The sequence below is a fragment of the Ursus arctos genome, unplaced genomic scaffold (genome assembly GCF_023065955.2).
Source record: "Ursus arctos isolate Adak ecotype North America unplaced genomic scaffold, UrsArc2.0 scaffold_4, whole genome shotgun sequence".
In the NCBI taxonomy this organism is placed as follows: domain Eukaryota; kingdom Metazoa; phylum Chordata; class Mammalia; order Carnivora; family Ursidae; genus Ursus; species Ursus arctos.
In genome coordinates this window covers 18,790,695-18,815,289 of record NW_026623056.1, presented here as the reverse complement: position 1 = coordinate 18,815,289, position 24,595 = coordinate 18,790,695, and the positions used below count along the sequence as shown (strand labels likewise).

The following is a 24,595-nucleotide window of genomic DNA, read 5'->3' as shown; positions in this document are numbered from 1 at the left end:
TCATTTTTTTTTTTTTTTTTGCCATGGTGTTTGCAGGGTTCTTTCTCATGAGATACTCTGTCAGTCAATGGGATTTGGATTGGAAAACCAGCTCAGGTCTGGAAACTGAGGAAGTGACCAAGACTTTTTATTGTCATGGCTGTGGTAAGCCTCCTGATCATCCATCTTGGATTTATTTTGGTTCTATAGATTGAGCAATACTCTCATTTGCTGTTCATCTATTATGTCTCTCAGGATGCTATGCTGGATTAACCACCCGCCTACTCTCTGTGAGTCAGATCTCTCTGACTGCCTCTGACATTGCCACTCATAACAATCACACCTGGTTTACTTTGGGAGTTAAGTATTGCCATCTGGCTTATGTTTTGGAATTCTCTTGTCCCCATTGCTATCAAAAAACCCTGCTCCATCCTGACATCTCCTACCAGTGGCCTTAGCCTATTTAGGACAGCCCACCACTGAGCTTCTTAACAATACTGGAGCCCCCGTCATCAGCACATCCCTTGTCACTTTGGACAAGAACACTGTAGCCTAAGAACAGAGGAGGCTAGTAGCTTTTTGGCCTTACGTGGTATATCCCAATCAAGTGTCTGATTTCTTCCCCCAGTGCTTGCCCCTGCAGGGCATTTCTACTTAGTGTGGATCATTGCTTTCTCCAAGTTTCCAAGGGACAACCAAATACTATCACCTGGACTCTTTGCTAGGATATTAAATCCCACATCACAGGGTTTTCTCCCTTTTCCGTCCAGCGCAGTACCATGTATGCTCTCCTGCTTGGTCAGTCAGTTGGTGTTACCCAGTTCTGCAGCTCCTTCAGCAGGTAATCCTTTCTACCACTAGCCCGCCCAGCATTTCTTCGTCCTCACTATAGCTCTGATGGTCAGGGGTGGAGAGTGGGGTAGACCACTGAGGGGTAAGGGGAGATATGTGTTATGTTAGAAGGCAGAAACTTCTGCATCATCAAGCTTATACATATATCCACAATATATCCACAAAAGAAAAGCATCAGCCTTTAACAGGGAAGAACGGGCTACTTATGTTAACAGCATTCAAAGAAATATGGAAATTTAAGATTTTCAAATGCATCAACCCAGATGACCCTATTTCAAGCCTCAGCATCCCATTTTTTTCCAATGAGGACCTTGACCTTGGTGTCATAAGCTTTAGTTAAAAGAGAAATGAATAAACATGTAAAAATTAACAATGAATATCATGTTGAACTTATACCAAACAAAATTTATAGTCATTCATTTAGAGAAGAACCAGATCACCCTTATGGGCTAGGGGAAAGGCCTGCATCAAAGGTAATATTTTAAAACGGTCAGATTTTGGGGCGCCTGAGTAGCACAGTCGTTAAGCCTGTGCCTTCCTCAGGGCGTGGTCCCAGCGTTCCGGGATCTAGTCCCACATTGGGCTCCTCCGCTGGGAGCCTGCTTCTTCCTCTCCCACTCCCCTGCTGTGTTCCCTCTCTCTGGCTGTCTGTCACATAAATAAATAAAATCTTTAAAAAAAATAATAAAAGGGTCAGATTTCAGTAAGATTTAAGAAAATTTCAGAGCTAAGATAAGAAATGGGTAAAGATAAAAAGGGAGTCCTCAGACTTGCCTGAAGCCCACAGGGCATGCATCGTGGTGGGGTTAAACATTATTATTAATCTTTCAATTTTTATTGAGCTCTGCACCACCAGATTTCTGGGCAGAGCTCTGGGTTTAGAAAGATCACTAGACGCATGCCAACATGTTCCCTCTCACCAACGGCCAGTCAGTAATAGAGGTACAAGCCATATGCGTTCAAAAGGGCAAAGACATCGTCTTCAGACGTGTCTAAAGCACAATTTGTCACGCGACGACGAAGCTGGAGGAAGAGGACAGAATAATCGGGGTGCCCTCTTCTGGCGAGGGACCGACTCCACCTTCCCCATTCCCCATCCTTCTTTGGGGTGAAGCAGGTTGTTAGCCGAACTCTGTCGCCGCAAAAAAGTCTGTGAGACGCTCCAGCACTACCAGTGAAGTTCACAGTCGGGTACACGGTCTGCAGACTCGTGCGTAAAAAAGAGAGCTGGTCTCCTGAGGCCCTCCGAGGACAGCGGGTACGGAAGACGCACACGCCCCTTCTCTCCCCGCCCGGGAGCAGTCGCAGACCCCGACCGCCCACGTTCGCTGAGCCTGCCGGGTCCGCCCTCCCAGCAGCTCCTCGGCGTCCGTCGCGCTCAATCGCCTTCGTCCTGCGGCCTGCAATCGGAGAAATGCACGACAACAGGTGGGACTTTATTTACACCCTCTTAGTCATTCTCGCTCCAGCCTAGGAGCCTAAAGTTCGTCTCACCTGTGCAATAAAACCGCGCACAAGCTCGCGGCTCCGCGGACCAGGATCGCGCGCCACGGGCCGGAAGTGACGCGCTCCGTGCCCGCGTCTTCCCGCCCTGCCCTTCGCCTGCCGTTCGGTGGCGGGAACTGGGGCGACCGTGCTGTCGGCGGCGACTGTAAGTGTCACCCGTTGTGGCGCTCAGGGCTTCCTAGGCCTGAGAGTCTCACACTTGGGAACGGAGCTAGGACTTTGCGACCACCCCGCCCTTTCCCTATCCTGGAAGCCCCGGGGAGGAGGGGCGGGCGGCGTCCACTCTCCGGAAACAAGGGGCTGAAAGGCCCAGACCGTGCTCCGGAGTACGGAAAGCTGGGGATAACGGGTGACCAGCCCGAGGAATTGTGAGGGTAGCCTTCGCTTCCTCAGCTCCTGCGCCCTTGATGCCCCTGCGATGTCTTCCCCTTCCGCACTCGTTCGCGAAATGGTAGCTCAGTAAGGCATCCTTCAGAGCCTTGCTTTGGGCTGTAGTACTGTTTAGTAACTACTGCATCCTATGGCAGGGATGGAGTAATCCAATAACGTTAAATAGCTTGGCTGTTTACAGTTATTAACCGTTCATTTACTGAGTATCCAAATGCCAAGCACAGAAGTTTGTGTACACAAAAGTATGCTTTTTCTGTGTGTTTAAAAAAAAATTAAATGAGGTCTAATTGACATAGTTATTTCACGTATACAACAGTGATTAGACATTTGCGAAATTATTGAGTATATACCGTATGCTGTACATTACATCCCGTGACTTATTTTATAACTGGAATTTTCGTACTTCTTAACCCCCTTCCTCCTTTTTGCCCCCTCCCTTCTGACAAGCGCTGGTCTGTTCTATGTATCTGAGTCTGGGTTTTTGTTTGCTTTGTGTTTTAGATTGCACGTGTAAGTGAAATCATGCAGTGTTTGTCTTTCTGACTTGGCTATTTCAGCTAGTATAATACTTGCAAGGCCCATCCCTGTTGCCCCAAATGTCAAGATTTTATTCTTTTCTATGTTTGAGTAACATTACATGTGTGTATCACATCCTTATCCATTCATCCATTGGTGAACACCTAGATCGTTTCCATAACTTGGCTGTTGTAAATAGTGTTGCATTGAACATAGAGGTGCATATATCTTTTTTGAATTAGTGATTTTTTTTTCCAGATAGATACCCAGTAGTGGAATTGCTGGATCATATGGTAGCTCTATTTTTAATATTTTTGAGGAAACTCCATTTTGAGGAAACTGTTTATCATAGTGTCTGCACCAGTTTATATTCCCACCAACAGTGCATGAGGGCTTTCACAATTCTTTTATTTAACTTTTATTTATTTATTCTCTTATTAACTGCCTTTTTGAATAGGCCTTAGCTCCTTTTACAGCAGGAGAAGCTGAGTCTTATAAATGGTAATTCAGTCACCAAACATTATGGAGCATCTGTCGTGTACCAGTTACTGCTCTGGGCACTGGGGAAAAGCAGTAAAAAAAGAATTGCCACTGATGCTGGGGATTTTCAGGCAAGCTAATGATGCTTTTCTATCCCTGTAACAACCTTCTGCTACCTGGAAGAAAGTTTACCTGAATATTAATAGTAGTTATCTTCTGGGTGAGATTTTGTATGACTTTTTAAAACAACTCATTCTCTCCTGCTTTGTTTTGATTTCTTCATATGAGCATGTTATTAGCAAAAGAGCTGTTTCCATTTTAACAGTGCCCAGCCCAACCCTCCCCACAAAACAGGCTGTAAAGGCAGTCATTGACTCTACCAGTAAAACAGGCCCTTGAGTGGAGCTCTAGGCCCAGGAAAAGAAATGGAAGTTCTCATTTGTGGTCCCATCACTCCTCGTTGCTAAGTCCATGCCAGGGTCTGAACTAGAGCTAGGTGCATGCCTGGAATGGAAGAGACTGTGGAAACCCATACAGTTTGGCCACTAATGACATCATATTTGTCAAAAAGTGTGGAACTCTTAAAAATTTTTCAGTCGTAAGATTTAGCTTTGATCTGTAACTCTCACTGTAAATAGATTCAAGGTTCCTTAAGCACTTTGGCCTCTTGAATTGTCCCTGTAGCTCTCAGTACAATACATTTAGAGGATGCTAGGTCATGAGGTGATGTCCTTTATTTGGTAAGTAATTATTGGAGTATTTTGCACAAGATTAAGTGTGTTAGGTGTGCTTTCCCTCTGTACTTTCTCGTAATGATTTCAAAAGAACTTTTTCTGTCTTGCGTCTGGTCAGGGTGAAGTAACCATGCAGGCTTTTCTAAAAGGCACATCTGTCAGTACTAAACCATCACTGAAGGATCGAGGAGTAGCTGCCACAGCTGGAAGCAGTGGAGAGAACAAGAAAACCAAACCTGTTCCATGGGTGGAAAAATAGTAAGAATGCTTCTATTTTTCTTGACATAGTTAATAAATTACTTCTCTAACCAGTATTAGTCATTTTGTTGTTGTTGTTACTTAGAGGGGGATGATTTGCCTTGTTGAGATGTCCTTGAAAATCACCCAAATATGTAAGTCCTAGAACCTTGCAACTGAAGGTACCATCAGATGATCTAGTTTAATTATTTTATAGATGAACTAAGGTCTTCCCTATAACTCAGGTCTGTGGTTTTAGGGACTGAGATACAGCAAGATAAAACAGAATTTCTGGAATGTGGCCCTAAGCTCTTGGTCAGGAGTTCTATATAAATCCAAATAATCTGTTCCCCCTTTCATTAACAGATAGGTAGAAATGGTTGAGTTTTTGTTTATACATTTTTGGCAAAACAACACTTGAAGTGGCACTTAAATTTCAATCACTAAGTAATACTATAACAAGTAGTTATAACCCCTGGTGTAGCCTCAATTACTATCAAAAGTTTGCGAATTACTTACAGGTCAAATAAGACCCTCATATGTTTTGTTTGGCACCAACAGTGATTTTTAAAATGGGAAATTTCACATAAAAATCTAGATTTTTTAAGTAAAAAAATAAATTATACAAAGGGAAAAAAATCTAGATTTTCAGCTTCTCAAGAGATTAGGCAGAACTAGATGCAGGTTCTCACTTGACAGCAGTTAGGTGGACCTCAGTACTCCTTCTCATTCTGGAGAGGTCATATGTTCGTCAGTTCACCATAGTTCCTTCTGTTTTCTCTTGCCTTATAGTCTGCCTTCTTTTACTCTTGTTTTCTCCCTGGCCCCTGCAGGTATTTGAATATGAAACCCTGGTTAAGCTGGTTTCCCTAGAAAACATTATCTAAAATTCCTACCTGGCATTGACCTGATTAATTAGAAATGTTTAAGTCAAAGAAGAGCTTTCAGCTAGCTAATTAAGCACAATACCTAATCTTAGGTTTAGGAGTATAACTTTGTTCCAGCTTCTCTTAAAATCACCAGTTAATGATATAAGATGAAAATTGTATGTTATTATACTTCATCTTGGTTAAACTTGTTATTTATCCCTCAATCAGGTGACTAGGTAGGCATTTTTTGTGCAGTTAGGTGATGGATGAAATTGATATTAATTAACTATGTTAACCAAAATAGTTGCCTATCCTGAGGTTATTAAATAGTTCTTCCTTTTCAGCTTAAGGGCATAATCTTGTCAAAATATATTACTTTCTAGGCAGGTGTTCACTTTAAATTTTTAACCAGTTGACATTTATGGTGTAATAAAAGCTTTTTGCTTAATTTTTATAAGCATTATAGATGCAGTTGCATCTATAAAGGGAAAAATGACTTCACTCCTTCAGTATGTATTAGCTTAAGGTAAATACAAATGGGGTTTCTACCCACTTCCAATTAGGAAAGTTTCCTGTTTCATTACCAGTATGAGAATTATCATTGATATTTTAGCAAAAAGAACACTTAGGACATTTCTGTGGCTACTATAATATACTAAATAATCTCTCTGGGTTTTTTTCCAGTCGCCCAAAATGTGTGGATGAAGTTGCTTTCCAGGAAGAAGTGGTTGCAGTGCTGAAAAAGTCTTTAGAAGGAGCTGATGTGAGTAGCAGATGATGTTTCATGTTGTTGGCAGATTTAAGGTTTAATTGACTCATTCTTTTCCTTCCTTTTACAATCGCCTGCCCCCCTTAAATACTAGCTCTATATGACAGTAGGCCCTTGAGGACTGTTTGTACAATGGAGGATTAGTTTAAAAATATTTATTGAGCATCTCGTATCTTAACGGCATTGTTACATAGTACCTAAGTAGAGACCATTGAACAAGACATACTGGGTCCCTTTTCTTGTGAGCTTTGGTGGGGAGAGACAGAGAATAAATGCGGAAGCCAAATAAATAAGAGAACAATAGATAATAATATGTGCTGTGAAGAAGAGTCAGAGATTCTTTGAAAGTACAATTGCTCACCTAATGTTAGGATTTGGTTTGAACTACAATACAAAAAATGAGTATTTAATTCTGCTTATAGCATTGTGTCTTCTGCTGTCCATATGTAGGATAAAAAAAATTCTTGAATGACTTACATTTGAGATGATTCAGAGACAAGATAACCCCATAAGAAGAATTAGCAGTTTAAAATTGTATATGATGAAGTGCTTTAAGAGCTCAGTGAAAGAAGGGGAAAAGTTGCAGATGAAAGTGGGGTGTGGTTTTTGCTTTATTCCCAAGGAAGATTTGCTTCCTTCCTTTCAACCTGGCCACTCCGAATTACAGGTTCTTTTGGCTTTTGCTGCTATTATTCACTTCCTAGAATTACACCATAATAATACATATTTTGAAAGGTTATATTTATCAAACTATTTAAAATCTTTTTCTTTGCCAATTTTTGTTTTGATTTGACCCAAAGACATTTACCTTTTAATTTTGTAATATACTATTTTAATTGTATAGTAATAATTACACAGATTGCAGGACAAGATATGTTTTAATTGGTGGTATTCTCAACCCTTGAGGCAAATGTAGTGGGATTATGACCCAGTTCTTCACTTTATACCATCCATCTTACAAGGCTGAATTCTGAACTTTCTCTTTTAAAACACTTATTTAATATTTTATGTTTCTTTTCAGACTAAAAAGATGAAGTAATTTTTAAAATTCTACAGAGTAAAGAAAAATAATCCATTCTTTCATTTACTTTAGTATAAGTGCTGCCGAAGCGAGCACTCCTTCATTTACATTAAAAGATTTTAAAGTAGAATTACATGTTTTAAAATAGAATTACAATAAATGATTTTCAGAAATCAATTTTAAGAGCTAATATTCCACATACAGTTCTTGAGTACACCATATCTATCACTATTATATAATGTAAGGTTTAATAATTTTACCGTGTTTTAAAGAATTTGTTATTGTATGTGATAGTTACGTGGATGAATTATTACAAATATTGAGGTATGCATGAATCAAAATAATAAAGATGAAGAAGCCTAGGAGTTTTTTTTAATATAATTGACATACCCAAGTTGACTAGACCTTTAGCCAGACTCATCAAGAAAAAGAGAGGACTCAAATAAAATCAGAAATGAAGGAAGAGGGGCGCCTTGGTGGCGCAGTCGTTAAGCGTCTGCCTTCGGCTCAGGGCGTGATCCCAGCGTTCTGGGATTGAGCCCCACATCAGGCTCCTCCGCTGGAAGCCTCCTTCTTCCTATCCCACTCCCCCTGCTTGTGTTCCCTCTCTCACTGGCTGTTTCTCTCTGTCAAATTAATAAATAAAATCTTAAACGAAGGAAGAGAAATAGCAAATGACATCACAGAAGTCCAAAGAATTATAAGAGCATATTATGGAGAAGTATATTCCAATCAATTGGACAATCTAGAAGAAATGGATAGATTCCTAGAAACATACAATCTTCCAAAACTGAATTAGAGAGAAATAGAAAATTTGAATACATGGATTACTAGTAATGAAATTGAATCGGTAATCAAAAAACTCCCAGCAGCCAAAAGCCCAGGACGAGATGGCTTCACAGATGAATTCAACTAAACATTTAAAGAATAGTTAATACCAATTCTTCTCAAGCTATTCCAAAAAATAGAAGAGGAAGGAAAACTTCCAAATTCGTTCCATGAGGCCAACATTACCTTGATACAAAACCATAAAGCTTAGGAGGTTCTTTGGTGTTTGTTTTTAAGTGACGAAACTCAGAGCCTGTATCTTAAGCCGTGTGCTACCAATGTAATAGTCTTCAATTAATATATTTATCTGTACATTGGTTTATTGGACACATGTTGAGTACTGCACAAGATGCTGAGAATACAGATGTGAATCGAACCAGGTTCTTTTTTTTTTTTTTTAATGATTTTTTATTATATTATGTTAGTCACCATACAGTACATCCCCGGTTTCCGATATAAAGTTCGATGATTCATTAGTTGCGTATAACACCCAGTGCACCATGCAATACGTGCTCTCCTTACCACCCATCACCGGTCTATCCCATCCCCCCACCCCCCTCGCCTCTGAGGCCCTCCGTTTGTTTCTCATAGTCCATAGTCTTTCGTGTTTCATTCCCCCTTCTGATCACCCCCCCTTTCTTTATCCCTTTCTTCCCCTACCGATCATCCTAGTTCTTATGTTCCATAGATGAGAGAAATCATGATATTTGTCTTTCTCTGCTTGACTTATTTCACTTAGCATTATCTCCTCCAGTGCCGTCCATGTTGCAACAAATGTTGAGAATTTGTTCTTTTTGATAGCTGAGTAATATTCCATTTGAACCAGGTTCTTGACCCTAAGCTTACCATAGTGAGGTAGACAGGTATTGTACAATTAAACCAAAACATAAAATGAAGAACAATAATTGCAAATTATGGTATATAAATAAATAATTGCAAGTTGAATTAAGTGCAACAAAGACTGACGAGAGAGTAACAGAAGAGTTCCACTTTAGATTGGGTGGTCATGGAAGGCTTCTGACTTGTAATGCAGTAGAAGTTGGTGAAGCAGAAAAAAAGCAGTCAGACCCTAGCTTGTGGGGGACAGGATAGGCCATCAAGTGCTTAGTTGTTGGAATTTCATTATAAAGTGGAGCCTAGAAAGGTGAGCAGATCATGGAGATCCATAAGTACAGGCTGGTTTTTGTTTGTCTGGTTTTGTTTTTCTAGGTGGAGTATGAAGCCAGCGAATAGTTCTAAGTAGCAAGTTGAGTGGCGTCTGATTTGGGTGAAGAATGGATGGGAAGGTCGAGGGTTAGGCAAGAATGGAAGCAAACTGTGCTGCCTAGTTTCCCATGTGCAGTGATTTCTATACGTGAAAGGACATGCTGAAGAGTGTGGTTTTATGACCGAGCTCATTAGAATTTAGTACATTTATCAATCTGTACCACAGATTAGTTGCCTGCTTGAAGGAGCCAAGTTAGTGAGATTTAAGGTATAAAAAAATAATTAGTGATTTAGTCTTACCTTTTCTTCCTCTAATTAATTCACCTGATATATCTGGGCATCCCTACAGGGTATATAATCATGGAGTAGAGTACTGCTGGGCACTTAGTAAACTTTTTTTCCCCCCTACTCTTGGAATATCAGCTTATCTGGAGCCCTGTTAAGTCTTTTTCATTCCTTTTTTCTCTGTATTAGCCAAATTGAAGCTCTCTTTTGGTCTGTTTCCCCCTTGAAGCAATGGACATCTTTATAAAATAGAAAGTCTTGCCCAATCCCTCTTGCCAAGCAGAGGGGTGGGATAGGGAACTGATAGAAGCCTGAGATTCCCTTCAGAAAAAAGAGGTTTCGAGGTGCCTGGCTGGCTTAGTCGGTGGAGCTTTGCACTCTTGATCTCGGGGTTGTGAGTTCAAGTCCCATGTTGGGTGTAGAGATTACTTAAAAATAAAATCTTTCAAAAAAATAAGAAGGAAAGGTTTCTAATTCCTATTTTGAAAACTTTACCCAGGTATATTGGGTATAGAACAGTTATAAATATTGATTCAGCTTAAGATAATAGAAAAACATTTTTGGGGAAAGTATAGTATTATGTGAAAAAGCAGGAGTTACAACTGCTAATAGTGTGATACTGGTTATATTAAGGAACATTTGTATTCAGATATGTGCCCTATTAGGGAAGTTGTTGCACTGTTCCATAGATGTTTTCAATCATCATTTTCATCTATTTGTACCAGAATACAGTTTTTAAAAAATAAAATTTAACCTCCACAGCTCCCTAATCTCCTGTTTTATGGGCCACCTGGAACTGGAAAAACATCCACTATTTTGGCAGCAGCGAGGGAGCTTTTTGGGTAAGTTGAAATCTCTCTTTTTTTAAAGACTTAACACCAAAAATCTCTACTTTTCTGTAACTAAGAATTTGTATTTGGTTTCTCTGTAAGGTTGTTATTCTGTATTTTGTATTAATTCAGTGGGCCTGTTTCCAGTTCCTCCCCTCCAATAAATAAGCTTGCCTACATCTTTTGTAAGCTTCATTCTGAACCTTATTCAAATGTTTGAATGTACTACAACATAGGAAGCCTCATTATTTTTTTCATCACTTTAACTGTTTCATTGTGATTTTGGAGCCCAAAGGACCCATCCTATCTTCAGTCATGCCAGTACTTTCATCACTCTCTTAATGGTTGTGTTCACATCTGTGTCCTTGTGTGATAGGATCTGCTGTGTCTCATGCTAATGACCCCACACCACTCCTTCTAGAGTTCTTTCTTGCTCTGGCCTTTCCAGGCCCTGCCTCTGGAGTGGCTAGGCCAGCCCCTTGCCCTCAAGTATCTTGAGTGTGAGCAGAGCATGTAGTAGTTGATGCAGAATTCCAGGTACACCAGAAGATCTCTGTGAGCCACTTTCTTAGATTTTTCTTCGAGGATTGACTGTGTTGGCTTACCAACCATTGTAGAGGAGCCTTTTACCTAGAGTTTGATATATATCAGCCCAGGTATGATATCCCTAAAACATGCACTGATAGCAAAGTCTATCTTGATCGCTTTTCGGCCTTTTGGCTAAGATCAGATGTACCAAAGGCTATCTTGAATTTATCCAGAACTTTTATATCAGGCATATGGTCAAAGGTACATCTGAAATCCTACATGTGAAAATAATCAGATGCCTCTGAAACCACCAAATATGTACAGATCATTAGTTCTATTGAAATGTGAAGAACGAAAAAAGGGGAAGGTGCTGTGAACCTAATATTTTATTTATTTGACAGCAATTATTGTTTCTTAAGGAAATTATAAAAGAGCTTTTTTCATTATTCCACAACTCAGATCCAACCTGAACCAGCGTTAGCAATGTAGTCATAATGAAACCCAAGTAGTTTTATTAATAGTTTTCTGAGAGATCAGTCCAAATTACATAATTTTTAAAATATCCTGTTAAAAATAATGTTTGTCCTTATAGAACTCAATTTAATTATGAATTCCACATTTCATAGTATATGTGGTTTTAAAATGGAAAATATATGCACAGAGTTTTATGAATGTGCCCATAGAAAAATGCTTAGGAGGATATCATCCTGTTCAGGAAAACTAAAGACAAAACTAAGTTCCAACTCTTGTTTTTTTAATTAAAAAATAAATATGTATATAGTAAAGTAGAGGGAAGTTTTCAAAACAAAGACTTGGCAGGGTGTGCCAGTTATTTTAATTTTCTTTTGATTTCTCGGATGACCCTATGGTGAGCTACTTTTAATAATTTTTTTTTTTAAAACTCACTTAAAAAAAAAAACCTGTTCATGTTTTAATCCAGTAATGGTCCTTATAGCAAGCTACCTTATGGAAACAATTGAAAATATGCTCTATTACAGCATTATTTAAAATTGTGCCATATTTAAAACTATCTAAATAGGGGCGCCTGGGTGGCACAGCGGTTAAGCGTCTGCCTTCCGCTCAGGGCGTGATCCCGGCGATCTGGGATCGAGCCCCACATCAGGCTCTTCTGCCATGAGCCTGCTTCTTCCTCTCCCACTCCCCCTGCTTATGTTCCCTCTCTCGCTGGCTGTCTCTATCTCTGTCGAATAAATAAATAAAATCTTTAAAAAAATAAAAAAATAAAAATAAAGATAAATAACAATAGAAGAATATTAAATTAAGTAAATGATGGTATAATCATAGGATAGAAGGTCATATAGTTATTAAAATGGTATTTACAGTGGTTCTGATGACGTGGCAAGATGTTTATGATCTAATCTTAAGTGGAAAGTGGACTTAAAGTTTTATGAATTATGTGATACCATCTACCTGTTTTTTAAAGTGCATGAAAAAAAACTGCATGTCTCTACAAAATAAAAAATGCGAATGTGATTGCATGCCTTCTATCTAGTGTTTACTAGGTGGATTTTAAACTACTACAGAATGTGCGGTTGTTAAAACATGGTTTAAACCTCATTTATATGCTCTTGTTATTTTTCATATTCATTTCATTTTGACATAGGCCTGAACTTTTTCGGTTAAGAGTTCTTGAGTTAAATGCATCCGATGAACGTGGAATACAAGTAGTTAGAGAAAAAGTGAAGAATTTTGCTCAATTAACTGTGTCAGGAAGTCGTTCAGAGTAAGTAAATCTCACTTTTCCTTCTTCATACCATGTCATTGCATTTGTTTAAAATACATGTTTCTGCCAAATGTCCAACTCCTTTTTCATGTTGGATCATATTTTTTTTTTTAATTTTATTTTTTTAAGTAATCTCTACAAGCAACATGGGACTCGAACTTACAACCCCAAGATTAAGAGTTGCCTGCTGTACTGACTGAGCCAGCCAAGCGCCCCTTTATCTAAATTAATTTAAACCCAGAAATGACCTTTCCATTATAGTACATAATTTTAAATTGTTTAGCTGTCAAGGGTTTTAAACTTATGTTTTGTCTAAGGAGTATTTATTAATCAAATTTGGTAGTTTGGTGGTACACTGCTAGTAAAAAATCCTGATTTTTGTTATTGTGTTATTTAAAAAAGTTCTGTCATAATCTTAAGCTTCAGTGTATATTTCTTAATTAGGGTGACCATGTAAGTTATTGTCCAAACTGGGACACTTTTAGAATAAAAGAGGAAGTATTCTTAATAATTTAAATAGGACTGCCCTGAGTTAAACAGGGATGTTTAGTCAGCTACTTATAATCCTTATGTGGCAAAGTTCTAAGATGAAATTTTTTGGAAGCTGGCATATATTTAAACTCAGAGCACTTAAGAAATTGTAGAAAGTGGGGCGCCCGGGTGGCTCGGTCATTAAGCATCTGCCTTCGGCTCAGGGCGTGATCCCAGCGTTATGGGATCGAGCCCCCTGTCGGGCTCTTCCGCTGGGAGCCTGCTTCTTCCTCTCCCACTCCCCCTGCTTGTGTTCCCTCTCTCGCTGGCTGTCTCTATCTCTGTCAAATAAATAAATAAAATCTTAAAAAAAAAAAAAAATTGTAGAAAGTGAATGACTGATTTTTGTTATCTACCGTGGATTGACAGTGCATATAAATCCTATATTTGATAAGGGACTTCGATCAAGAATATATAAAGAACTCCTACATTTTAATAATCAAGAGAAAACCCAATTTAAGAGGCAAAGGAACTGAGTAGACCTTACATCAAAGAAGATACAGTAGTCCCCCTTTATCTGTGATTTCAGCCTGTTTCCATGGTTTCAGTTGCCGACACTCAGCTGAAGTCCAGAGCAAATGATTCACCTTCTGACATAATCATCAGAAGGTCATTAGTAAGCAGCCTGTCATCACAGTACCTAAGTAATACCTCACGTCGTCTCATCACATAGACATTTTACCATCTCACATCACAAGAAGGGGGAGTACAGCCCAATAAGATGTTCTGAGAGAGACCACAGTCGCATAACTTATTATACTATATTGTTAAAATTGTTCTGTTTCATTATTGTTAATGATTTTGTTATTGTTGTTAATCTCTTACTGTGCCTCATTTATAAACTGAACTTTTTCCTAGGTATGTGTGTATAGGAAAAGCATGGCATATATATTTATATACTGTTTGATACTATCCAGGGCTTCAGACATCTGCTAGGGTTTTGGAACACATTCCCTGTGGATAAGGGCGGACTACTATACAAAAGGCCCATAAAGACATGAAAACATGCTCATCAACATCATTATCCATAGAGAAATGCAAATCAAAACCACGATGAGATACCACTTTATGCATACTAGGATGGCTCTTAGCAGAAAGACATATTGGCAAGAATGTGGAAAAATTGGAACCCTTATACTTAGCTGGTGGGAATGTCAAATGGTACAGAGATTTTGAAAATAGTTTGGCAGGTCCTCTAAAAGTTAAACATAACTTTTATGTTTATATGTTTATAACCAGATAACCCAGCAATTCCAACCCTAGGTGTATACCCACAAGAAATGAAAGCATAGGTCTATTCAAAACATGTTCAAAAATGTTCATAGCAGTATTAGCCATAGTAGTCAAAACATGGAAATAACCCAATTATCCATCAACCTATGAATGAACGAATAAAATGTGGTATATCCCTTTGCCATATTATTTAGCAATGAAAAGGAATGAAGTAATGATATACTACAACATGGATGAACCTTGAAAGCATGCTAAAGCAGCCAATCACAAAAGACAACATATTAATCCATTTATATGAAAATGTGCAGAATAGGCAGATCTGTGGAGACAGGAAAGATCCATGATTGCCTACAGCTGGGAGAATTGGAAGGCGTGATGGGTATGGGGTTTCTTTTTGGGACGATGAGTGTGTTCTAAAATTAGATTTTGGCGACAATAGATGAATTATAACTCCTGTTTCTCTGAATCAGTGGGAAGCCGTGTCCTCCTTTTAAGATTGTGATTCTGGATGAGGCAGATTCTATGACCTCAGCTGCTCAGGCAGCTTTACGACGTACCATGGAGAAGGAATCTAAAACCACGCGATTCTGTCTCATCTGTAACTATGTCAGTCGGTATGTATATTGCCCTGAAGATAGATGCTAGGGAGCCTTGTTCTGATAACCCCAATTAGGGAGAGAAAAAATGTAAATGTTTCAAGGCTACAGTAGTTTCTCCTCCATCAAATCTTGATTTGTTCTTGATAAAAATGAGTTCTTTGGGGGAAAATCTTCAGTCGCTGACTTTTTTTTCCCCAATATTTTACAGAATAATTGAACCTCTGACGTCTAGATGTTCTAAATTCCGATTCAAACCACTGTCAGATAAAATTCAACAGCAGCGATTACTAGACATTGCTGATAAAGAACATGTCAAAATTAGCAATGAGGTAATTACTAATTATTACAAATATTGTAATTACAAATTCCTTTGATGAATTCATAAGAGGTCCTGAAAGCATCAAATGTGGTACTCTAATTTCTGATGCTTTCAGGCAGTTAAGCTAAAAGAGCAGCATTTGGAATGTCTAGGTATTACAGGTTCAGCCTTCTTGTTACTATTAGAAGTTTATTATCAATATTTCAGAGAGCCAGAACTAGAGCAGATTTCATACACATAATGCAAATTCTCCAATGATAAATCTCTGCATAATGTTAAGATTTTAATGTCCTAGCTAATATTTCACTTGAGTGAATTTCGTAATGAAATTTTTTTTTTTTTTAAGGTTTTATTTATTTATTCGACACAGAGACAGCGAGAGAGGGAACACAGGCGGGGGAGTGAAATTTTGGTATATTAAGAGGATGTGTAGGCCTTATTCATTTTAACAGAATTTAACCATAATTTGATGTATTCAAGAAAATAGGATTAGAAATGTGGAAATTTCTTTGTCTCTGCAAATTTCTTTCAAAGGCGAGCGATCTCTAGCCTTCTACTAGACTGATGCTATCTCCATGAATTTTGCCATTATAGGACTGGTAACATTCCCTTAAAACCGAAAATAAGTTTTTTCTCCCACTAACTCTGGGCTAAAGTTGTTTTTTCACTTTTCTTTATTAAAGTCAAAAAGTCTTAATTGGCCAGCCATAGGTTAAAAATTTTTTTTTTCTTTCAGGGAATAGCTTATCTTGTTAAAGTGTCAGAAGGAGATTTAAGAAAAGCCATTACATTTCTTCAAAGTGCTACCCGATTAACAGGTGGAAAGGAGATCACAGAGAAGGTGATCACAGACATTGCTGGGGTAAGAGCACTAGATATTCCAACATTTTTGGTTGGGCTTGGGGCTCTTAGAAAATCTTCATCTGACAAATGTATTCAGACTGCTTATGTGCTGGGTGTAATCCATTCAGGCAGCTTTAACAAAATACCATAGGCCGAGTGGCTTATAAACAGAAATTTCAGTTCTGGAGGCTGGGCAGTCCAAGATGAAGATACCTGTATAGAGTATCTGGTGAGGACGAATTTCTTAGTACAGAGACTCCTAGTTCATGGACTTAACTGCATCCTTTCTGGCAGAAAGGCCTTTTATATAAGGGCACTAATCCCATTCATGGGGGTTCTTCTCTCACGACCTAATCAACTTCTCAAAGTTCTCACCCTCTTTCACAGTAGGGATTTTTAACATGAATCTTGAGGGACACATTTAGTCTACGGCATGTGCCAAGTACTATGCTAGAGACTGTAATAAGGAAATAACCTGGAAGCATCAGAACGCTTCAGGGATATGGCAGTTAAGAGAGATTTAAGAGATTCCTGTTCTTACAAATCTGTTCTGATAAAGGGATATATATAAAGGGGCTATATCCCATTTAGAGATATCATTTTTGTCGGGGTTCATCTCTACCACTAGTAGGATCACTACTTTTAAGACTTAGTTCCTCAGATATTTTTCATACTGTTAGGGAAATGGTAGCATCAGTCCGCTTTAATTTTCTGGGTATTACGGGCTTTCTATAAGCAATCTCTTGGTAGTGCCATCTTTACTAGGAAAGGGGGCACTCGCCTTAAAAATCCCTTTTTAAGCTAATTGACAGATTTTAGCCACTGCTGAGGAATAGTTAGAACCAGTTGGGTACAAGCCAGTGGGGAGTTTTTAGCTGCTCACCCACTGACCAGAGCAGCTGTTCTTGTTCCATCATGGGCCCAAACTTGATCAAAAACAAAATTTTGTGTACTTCATAGAGGCATTAAAAAACTTTTAAAAGCCAAATCTATCATTATTACATGATAGCGACTGGATTAATTTAAAGATGGTCCTCATCAGGGTTAAGAGGTTATGATTATTACATAGGTTATTGCTTTGTGGAACTCATGGTAATGAGGCCCTTCCCAAGTTCTCTTCCTTTGCCTTCCCAAACCTTAGGTAATACCAGCTCAGACAATTGATGGAATATTTGCTGCGTGTCAGAGTGGCTCTTTTGATAAACTAGAAGCTGTGGTAAAAGTAAGTCACTTTGATTTTTCCCTTCCCCAAAGTTACCAGTAAACGACCATACCAAATTCAACTTTTTCTGTTGCAGGACTTAATTGATGAGGGCCATGCAGCAACTCAGCTTGTCAATCAATTTCATGATGTGGTTGTAGAGAATGATAACCTTTCTGATAAACAGAAATCTATTATCACAGAAAAACTTGCTGTAAGTGGGCAGTTCTGCACATTTTAGAAAATGTGTTTTAAATACAACCCAAAGGGAGATTTTCCTAACTTTTCATTTTCTTATAGGAAGTAGATAAATGCTTAGCAGATGGTGCTGATGAACAGCTACAACTGATGAGCCTCTGTGCAACGGTGATGCAGCAGTTAACTCAGAATTGCTGAAATGACATTTTAAGATACAATTTTGTAAGATACTTTTTGTAAGTATGATCTGATAAAAATAAAATAACCAAAGCACCTTTAAAGTGAATATACAATTTATTTAACATTCAAACTTCATTAAGACATGTGCAATATGGCAATTTTACTGGGGGTTTAACCCTACCTAGGATATGATTGCTTGCTGGGGCTTAGCAACAGGGTCCAGTTCACACTTAGCACTAATTAAATACTTTATTGAATAAATACAATACCAAACAAAATGCATTCAAATGCTTTCTTAAAAAAAAATCAATTTTAAAGGCCTTTCTATTCAGGCTAATGACAAACACAATAAAGGCAGATATGCTAGTTTAACATAATTGGCTGATTTTATACAGCACTTATATCTTTTAGTCCACAAGTATATTATTAAATGATAGAGAACATCTAATACAACCATTTCTACAGAACTAGGAAATAAATTTCTAAGAAAGAAAGATTTTACAGACCCCATCTTTTATACCCAACCCCAACAGTCTAACTCTAAAGAGGATAAAGCCAATGCCTTTCCTCACAAGAGCTCACGACTAACGTCGCTTTGCTATCAAAATCTGTATTTCTGATCCGTTATGAGCATTGAGACAAGATTCAAATATTCCCAAAGAAAGAAGCACAATGCACGTTGTGATCGCCTATTCAGCAACAGCGAGCACTGCATTCAAAACTATCTCATCCCAGGAATTAAATAAGGTCAGCCACATTCATTGGCATTTCCTCCACTGTAGTATTGTAGAAAGTCTCAATGTCACGAAGAATCCTCTTGTCTTCTTCAGTAACAAAGTTTATAGCCACACCTTTCCTCCCAAATCGACCCCCTCTGCCAATTCTGTGTAAGAAAAAGAAATCAGAGCAATTAGAATGTAACTTCTCAAATATGAACTACTGAACATGATGATCCACTTGTTAACCATCAGCTGCTGTTTACTTAATAGGGTTACAGTTCGTGCTTCTAATTGGAGCGCACTAGCTGCTAATCAATATCTAGAGAAAAAAATCTTCCTTTGCAGTTAGTGCCAAAAGGATTCAAGGCTTGTCTGGCTGCAAAATGAGATTTTATCAGGTGTTTTGAGCATTACTTTTAAAGCAGATGACAGTATTGTGTTTGGGGTAGTGAAATTAAAGCCCATACCAAAGTGGGCCAGCCAAGAGCAGATGTCAGCCTGGGACAGATGTAAACACCAGGGATAAAACAAAAAGAACAGTTATGTCACCCATTTCGACGCACCTCTGGAACTGTAAACTGTAAATACAAATGCTGCAAGGTTAACTATTGTCTAAAACTTACAACTTTTTCCAGTGGGAAAACAAGTATTTGGTATGGTAACCCAAACTTATCACTGCTTTTTTGCTCAGTTTCACACGTTGTAACTCAAAATTACTCAAACGTGTTTACCTCCAAAACAGCTTTCTACCTTCCTGATAGAAACCAGACAACACAAACCACCTAACAGACTAACATACAAAAATGCCTTGGCTGGAGCAACTTAAAAATATCAAATAATCATGACAAAAGAAAAACAAATATAAATACCGACTCGCTCTTTATTCAAACAGTGTGCTGTTTCGCTTATGATTCCACGTCCTAAATTACGTCAACGCCGTTTCTGAGCGCCATCTCGTCATCAACTGCTGCTATCGACTCCTGTATTTTTTAAAAAGTCTTTTTTTACATCACATAACAAGGTACAGTTCAATTTACTTAGGGATAAAGCCACTATAACTAAACCAGGGACTGCTCAAATTGCTACCAGACAACACCAAGAAAATCCCAACTACAGAGGAATCACCAAGAAAGCACATGGACACAAGAACTTCACTAAAAACTCAAAAGTAAGCTAAGACCAACAGATCTAAACAACCTGATCTGTATGTAGTAAGTCCACAATCTGGGCAACATTTACGACTGTTTTCCCACTGTAGATGACCAATCTTCCCAAGTACAATTTTAGTTACATCTTACCAAGTTACTAAGTCTTTTTGCTTCCCTGAGATGAAGTTACCTTTCGAACAAATCAGTCCGTAGAAAGCCACACATGAATTCATTTTACCAGTACAGTTAACAGCCAGAATGCCACCTACTCACCTGTGAATATAGTTTTCACGATTGGTAGGTAGATCATAGTTTATAACCAATGACACTTGCTGCACATCAATCCCACGAGCCTGAAAACACAACGGTACGGTGTTCAAATTCTATTTTAAAAAACCAGACAGCTATATAATGTAGGCCACAAAATAGTAGTGAACTATGTGAAGTGGTATAGCCCACTGTGGAGTGTGGTCTTTTCTTTAATCTCCCAAAGAGCCCAAGCTGGTAAAGGTTATCAAAAAACCTTCCCCCCAAAATAAACTTTTGGTAGATTAAAAAGAACACTAAGAGACTTACCAACAAGTCAGTAGTGATCAAAACACGGCTTGACCCTGATCGGAATTCCCTCATGATAACATCTCTTTCCTTCTGGTCCATGTCACCATGCTGCAAATTAACAAACCTTAATTCAAGAATCACCAGTCACATCAACTACTCAATTTTATTGACATGTATGAGACCAAGCGTCCCTGGCTGCTACGGGGGTATAGCAGACAGGTATAGTTAAGAAACAACTTTATTTTGAGCAGGGGGAACGACAACACAGCACTTAACAGCTATATTGTAGTCTAAATCCTGCTTTAATGAAAATACAATTACTACTAGAACACCTCTTACCAGAGCAGAAACTGTGAAGTCCCTGGCATGCATTTTCTCAGTGAGCCAGTCCACCTTGCGCCTTGTATTGAGAAAAATAACAGCCTGAGTAATCGTCAGTGTCTCGTACAAGTCACAAAGTGTATCCAACTTCCATTCCTACAATTTTTCAAAGTTAACAGTTATTAAAACCTAGTTTCCAACTCATGTCATTAGAAATTCATTCTCTTAGGCCTATGCAAGACATATTGCACCAAATCTTAAGACAAAGGACACTGGACATTAAGAAAGAGGTCCACCCCAGTCTTTACAATCTAGTGCAGTTACTCTTCTTCTTGTGTGTACTCTGCTAGCATTATTACAAAAACTAAGGCAATCCTAGTTTCTGCAATTTTAGCACAGTGCTTATACAAGAAGATTAAAAAATAAAAAAACTACATCTTAATGTTTAGTAATTAGACAAATTACCTCTCTTTCAACATTAATATAAAATTGTTTGATTCCTTCAAGGGTCAATTCTTCCTTTTTCACCAGAATTCGAATTGGATCTCTCATGAATTTTTTGGTCACTTCCAACACATCAGTTGGCATTGTGGCAGAAAGCAACACAACCTTAAAAAAGACGACGATTACACTGTCACACAAACAGCCCAACTTTCACAATACTCAAACTGCTTGAGACCTAGTGTCTTTGCCTCGCTATGAAATTCTGTGGTTATGCACCAATTACTTTAAGCAGGGGGGAGGACAAATTCATCAGCTGTACTGTAACCTGTGTTAAACCTAAGCCCCAACCTACCACAGGACAGAGGAAAATTAAAGCTCACCTGAATACTTGTATTTAGTTTTTGGAAAATCTCATAGATTTGATCCTTAAACCCTCGGCTCAACATTTCATCTGCTTCATCCAAAACAAACATTTTGATCCATTTTGGAGCTGACAAAAAAAGCCATACATATTATCAGCTCTAGATGCTCAGGGATACTATTTTTAAATTTGTAATAATAAAAAAAAATTATACTCTCAATGGACAGCAATACTTACAAAGATATCTCCTGTTCAACATATCAAATACTCTCCCTGGTGTACCAACAACAATGTGTGGTGCTTCAGCCTGCAGTTTTTGCATTTCATTTCGAACATTGGTTCCACCAATGCAGGCATGACAAGTTGCTCCCATATAGTCTCCAAGTGCCAGAATTACCTTTTGGATCTAAAAACCAAAACCCTTTAATTATTATCCAGCAGAATTACAGACTCTGTGACTAAACTTCCAAAGCATAATGGCAAATATCTGGTCTGCAAATAGCTTCTATGCATGCACAATACTTAACTACTTCCAAGCTTAAAATGCAGACTGATCTGCTTCATGGTCAAATTCCCTTAACGTGTCTTCCTTGTGCCTTGTCAAACTTGGGATCCTGTTGCCCCAGATACTAGCTATTTTAGTTAAATCATTTCCCACATTGCTTTTCATTGTGTAGGAAGGTGTAAATAGTGGAACTCTGCAATTACATCTAGGACAGCTTGTTGATACTTTAGTTTTTCCCAAAGTACTGGACCTCATGTCCTCTTGACCTTAATAAAACCTAGTTTTATTAGCAAGGTTTTACTTCAAAGCCAATATAGCAGTGAGCTTTGAAAACATAGCATGCAACAGATGCATCACAAACTACTGAGACAGTCAAATGATAACATGTCACTGCAGTTTTCATGTTGCACAACTGCATTCAAACTTAAAAATGGGAACAGAGCTAGTCCACCCTGAAAAGCTTTGGTTTCTCAAATCTGTTACACAACCCTGCAAACCATACCTGCACACCCAGTTCCTATTTTTAACTTTCAACAAAAACTCCCTGCATGCATGGACAATTAAAAGGAGGGCTCCTACTGATAGGACCAATTTATACTAAATTTTAAATTCTTCACAGTTGTGAAACCTGAAACCTATGCAACACGCAAGCAGTTTTTTTGAACTACACTATCAATACCTGTTGAGCCAGTTCTCTGGTGGGGGCCAATACTAGTGCTTGGGTCTCCTTGAACTCAATCTCCAACTGTTGCAGGATGGAAATAGCAAATGTGGCTGTCTTGCCAGTACCTGACTGAGCTTGAGCAATCACATCATACCCTAAAAAAAGTAGGATACATATTTACCGATCCCACATCAAACCGCCACTTCTAGTTCACACCATGTATTCCGTTTGGAACATTAATTATGCCCAAATAATCAAGTGATCAGCAATGAGTTTTCTCTTCATTTCAGGTCAGTCCCGAAAGATGATTGCCATCATTTCACTTTAAGGAATACAAACAGGTGCTAGCCCCCAGAAGTTATTTTCCCTTTTATGGTCCAGCTCTATGTAGAACAGTTAATTCATTTCTTAGAAGTGCTAACTATTTCTTTTACCTTTAATACAAGGAATAATAGCTCTCTGTTGAATAGCTGAAGGCTTCTCAAAACCATAAGCATAGATGCCCCGAAGAAGAGACTCCTTTAAATTCATATCGTCAAAGTTATCAACAATCTCATTCCAGTTGCTCTGTAAATTACATATAAAAAAGACTGAATAAATGGGATGAACAAGCTCACCTTTCCAAGGTTTCAAAATCAACACACATTTCTTACCTCGATGACACCATCGGGGTCCATTCCCTCTGGGCCTCCATGTTCTCTGATGACAAGAATACTGCAGTTAGAGAACATCCCTTTCCCCAGCCACCTGAACTACACATTAGGGGAGAGCACTATTATACAGCCGGTCTCATCAGGCCACCCTCCCTTGGACGTGTACACCCCTAAGGCAGTAAAGGAAGCTGGCGGTGCACGACACCTAATGTTCTGTGCGCGCCAGCCCAAAGGCCGACAACAGGGGACGCCCAGGAAAGGCCCCACGGACGCCGGCCCTTCCCCCCAGGCCCGAGCGCCAGCGCTCCCGTCTCAGCAGCAGACCGTCTCGCGAGAGCTCCACGCGCTGAGCTCCGCCCCTTACACTGCGCAAGCCGGGGTGATTGACGCGGGCCGAGGCCTGGCGAGAGCTATGCCAACGGTTCGCAGGGACCCGGTTGCCGGCGCGGTCCCATCCGCCTTGCGGCCTTGGCGAGCGGGCGCCGCTGTTACCCTCCCCCCACCCCACCTAAAGTCGAGCCCTGCAACTCGCGCCTTCCGCCGCAAATAAAGCTTCGGACCCCGTTACACTATCTCGACCGCGGACTGCGCCACCGCTTTAAACGTGCGCCGTACGGGCAGGGGAAGCGACCGGGATTTAAAAACGTCTCCGGGAGAAAAAAAAGACACCCTCCAACCACTCCGTTTTCGTACCCTAGTCTCCCCGCAACCCAGGCCCTACCCATCATGGAAGCTTCTCGAAGAGCAGAGGGTGCTAAACCCCAAGGAAACGCTTACGAACCCAGAACTCCCTGCCTCCACATCATCCATTACCACCTCCGCTGGGCGTCATATGACCTTCACCGCAAAATACCACCTCCGAGAAAGCGCCATACCTGTTATAATCCGCGGAGCCACCAGACATGATCCGAAAAACCACTCAGCGCCCGACTGGAAAGACAGCGGTACCGCGCCACCCGTTTTTTATAGGCTCGCGGCCGGAACCCGTTTTCTGCGGAGGAATTTTCTCGTCGCTCTTCGGTTCTCCACCAAATTGTGATCTTGGGGTCCTTATCTCAGAAAATATCCTAAGCAAGTGGGTGGGAAAATCCAAATTTGGTATTTCTCGATCTTACAGGGCCGCTGGAAATCCCAGGGTCTTGGGGGAAGGTTGGGACTCTTTGCCTTGCGGCGGAAGAATATTGCAGCAAGCGGCGGCGGGGCCGCGCTCCGCGCCCGCCCCGCTCCTACGGGGTTTCCGCGTCCCTGAAGCAGAGGAGGCCGGGGGAGCGGAGCGGGACCGGGAGGCGGAAGCCTGGGGCGGCTGCGTGCTGGGCGGCCGGCGTTTCCCCGCGGGTCGGTGGG

General features: G+C 39.7%; 2 protein-coding genes, 1 long non-coding RNA gene and 4 other non-coding genes across 10 annotated transcripts; 1 reads left to right on the top strand and 6 right to left on the bottom strand.

The window, feature by feature from the left end:
• Window positions 1-112: 112 nt before the first annotated feature.
• LOC130542691 (uncharacterized) lies at window positions 113-2,463 on the bottom strand. Its single transcript, XR_008957408.1, has 2 exons — window positions 2,326-2,463; window positions 113-2,231 (listed from the first exon to the last, which is right to left on the bottom strand). It is a non-coding gene; the product is annotated as an uncharacterized LOC130542691 (long non-coding RNA).
• RFC4 (replication factor C subunit 4) lies at window positions 2,146-17,979 on the top strand. Of its 2 annotated transcripts, none has more exons than XM_026496974.4 (11): window positions 2,146-2,259; window positions 4,576-4,715; window positions 6,248-6,326; window positions 10,435-10,514; window positions 12,655-12,774; window positions 15,009-15,152; window positions 15,346-15,466; window positions 16,193-16,318; window positions 17,441-17,521; window positions 17,598-17,714; window positions 17,801-17,979. In XM_026496974.4, the coding sequence occupies exons 2-11, from the start codon at window positions 4,588-4,590 to the stop codon at window positions 17,894-17,896; spliced, it is 1,092 nt and encodes a 363-aa protein (XP_026352759.2). In that variant the 5' UTR covers window positions 2,146-2,259; window positions 4,576-4,587; the 3' UTR covers window positions 17,897-17,979. The 2 variants fall into 2 exon arrangements, with proteins under 2 accessions (XP_026352759.2, XP_026352749.2); XM_026496964.4 differs by lacking the exon at window positions 2,146-2,259 and adding an exon at window positions 2,363-2,482.
• On the bottom strand, window positions 17,974-24,231 carry EIF4A2 (eukaryotic translation initiation factor 4A2). Of its 3 annotated transcripts, XR_003315579.4 has the most exons (12): window positions 24,127-24,231; window positions 23,252-23,297; window positions 23,033-23,165; window positions 22,614-22,753; window positions 21,667-21,835; window positions 21,449-21,558; window positions 21,090-21,233; window positions 20,643-20,780; window positions 20,322-20,411; window positions 20,019-20,098; window positions 19,471-19,577; window positions 18,654-18,761 (listed from the first exon to the last, which is right to left on the bottom strand). XR_003315579.4 is itself a non-coding variant. In XM_057306912.1 (11 exons), the coding sequence occupies exons 1-11, from the start codon at window positions 24,153-24,155 to the stop codon at window positions 19,568-19,570; spliced, it is 1,089 nt and encodes a 362-aa protein (XP_057162895.1). In that variant the 5' UTR covers window positions 24,156-24,231; the 3' UTR covers window positions 17,974-19,567. The 3 variants fall into 3 exon arrangements, 2 of the variants coding, with proteins under 2 accessions (XP_057162895.1, XP_026352735.1); XM_057306912.1 differs by having other exon boundaries at window positions 17,974-19,577; XM_026496950.4 differs by lacking the exon at window positions 19,471-19,577 and having other exon boundaries at window positions 17,974-18,761.
• LOC113257033 (small nucleolar RNA SNORA4) lies at window positions 20,156-20,295 on the bottom strand. The gene has a single exon (XR_003316795.1). It is a non-coding gene; the product is annotated as a small nucleolar RNA SNORA4 (small nucleolar RNA).
• LOC113257013 (small nucleolar RNA SNORA63) lies at window positions 20,475-20,606 on the bottom strand. The gene has a single exon (XR_003316787.1). It is a non-coding gene; the product is annotated as a small nucleolar RNA SNORA63 (small nucleolar RNA).
• LOC113257100 (small nucleolar RNA SNORA81) lies at window positions 20,865-21,040 on the bottom strand. The gene has a single exon (XR_003316830.1). It is a non-coding gene; the product is annotated as a small nucleolar RNA SNORA81 (small nucleolar RNA).
• On the bottom strand, window positions 22,855-22,923 carry LOC113257118 (small nucleolar RNA SNORD2). The gene has a single exon (XR_003316844.1). It is a non-coding gene; the product is annotated as a small nucleolar RNA SNORD2 (small nucleolar RNA).
• Window positions 24,232-24,595: the final 364 nt, after the last annotated feature.

What these genes read in the sequence shown, in the direction of transcription:
- EIF4A2 (XM_026496950.4), bottom strand. Translation starts at nt 24,155, where the DNA reads ATGTCTGGTGGCTCCGCGGATTATAACAG. An exon ending in CCAGAGAACTGGCTCAACAG is followed by an intron (nt 21,836 to 22,613) that starts GTATTGATAGTG and finishes TTTGGTTTTTAG; the next exon opens with ATCCAAAAGGTAATTCTGGC. An exon ending in TGATCACTACTGACTTGTTG is followed by an intron (nt 20,099 to 20,321) that starts GTAAGTCTCTTA and finishes TTGTGTTTTCAG; the next exon opens with GCTCGTGGGATTGATGTGCA.
- RFC4 (XM_026496974.4), top strand. Translation starts at nt 4,588, where the DNA reads ATGCAGGCTTTTCTAAAAGGCACATCTGTCAGTACTAAACCATCACTG. An exon ending in GTTCCATGGGTGGAAAAATA is followed by an intron (nt 4,716 to 6,247) that starts GTAAGAATGCTT and finishes GTTTTTTTCCAG; the next exon opens with TCGCCCAAAATGTGTGGATG. An exon ending in AACTAGAAGCTGTGGTAAAA is followed by an intron (nt 17,522 to 17,597) that starts GTAAGTCACTTT and finishes TTTCTGTTGCAG; the next exon opens with GACTTAATTGATGAGGGCCA.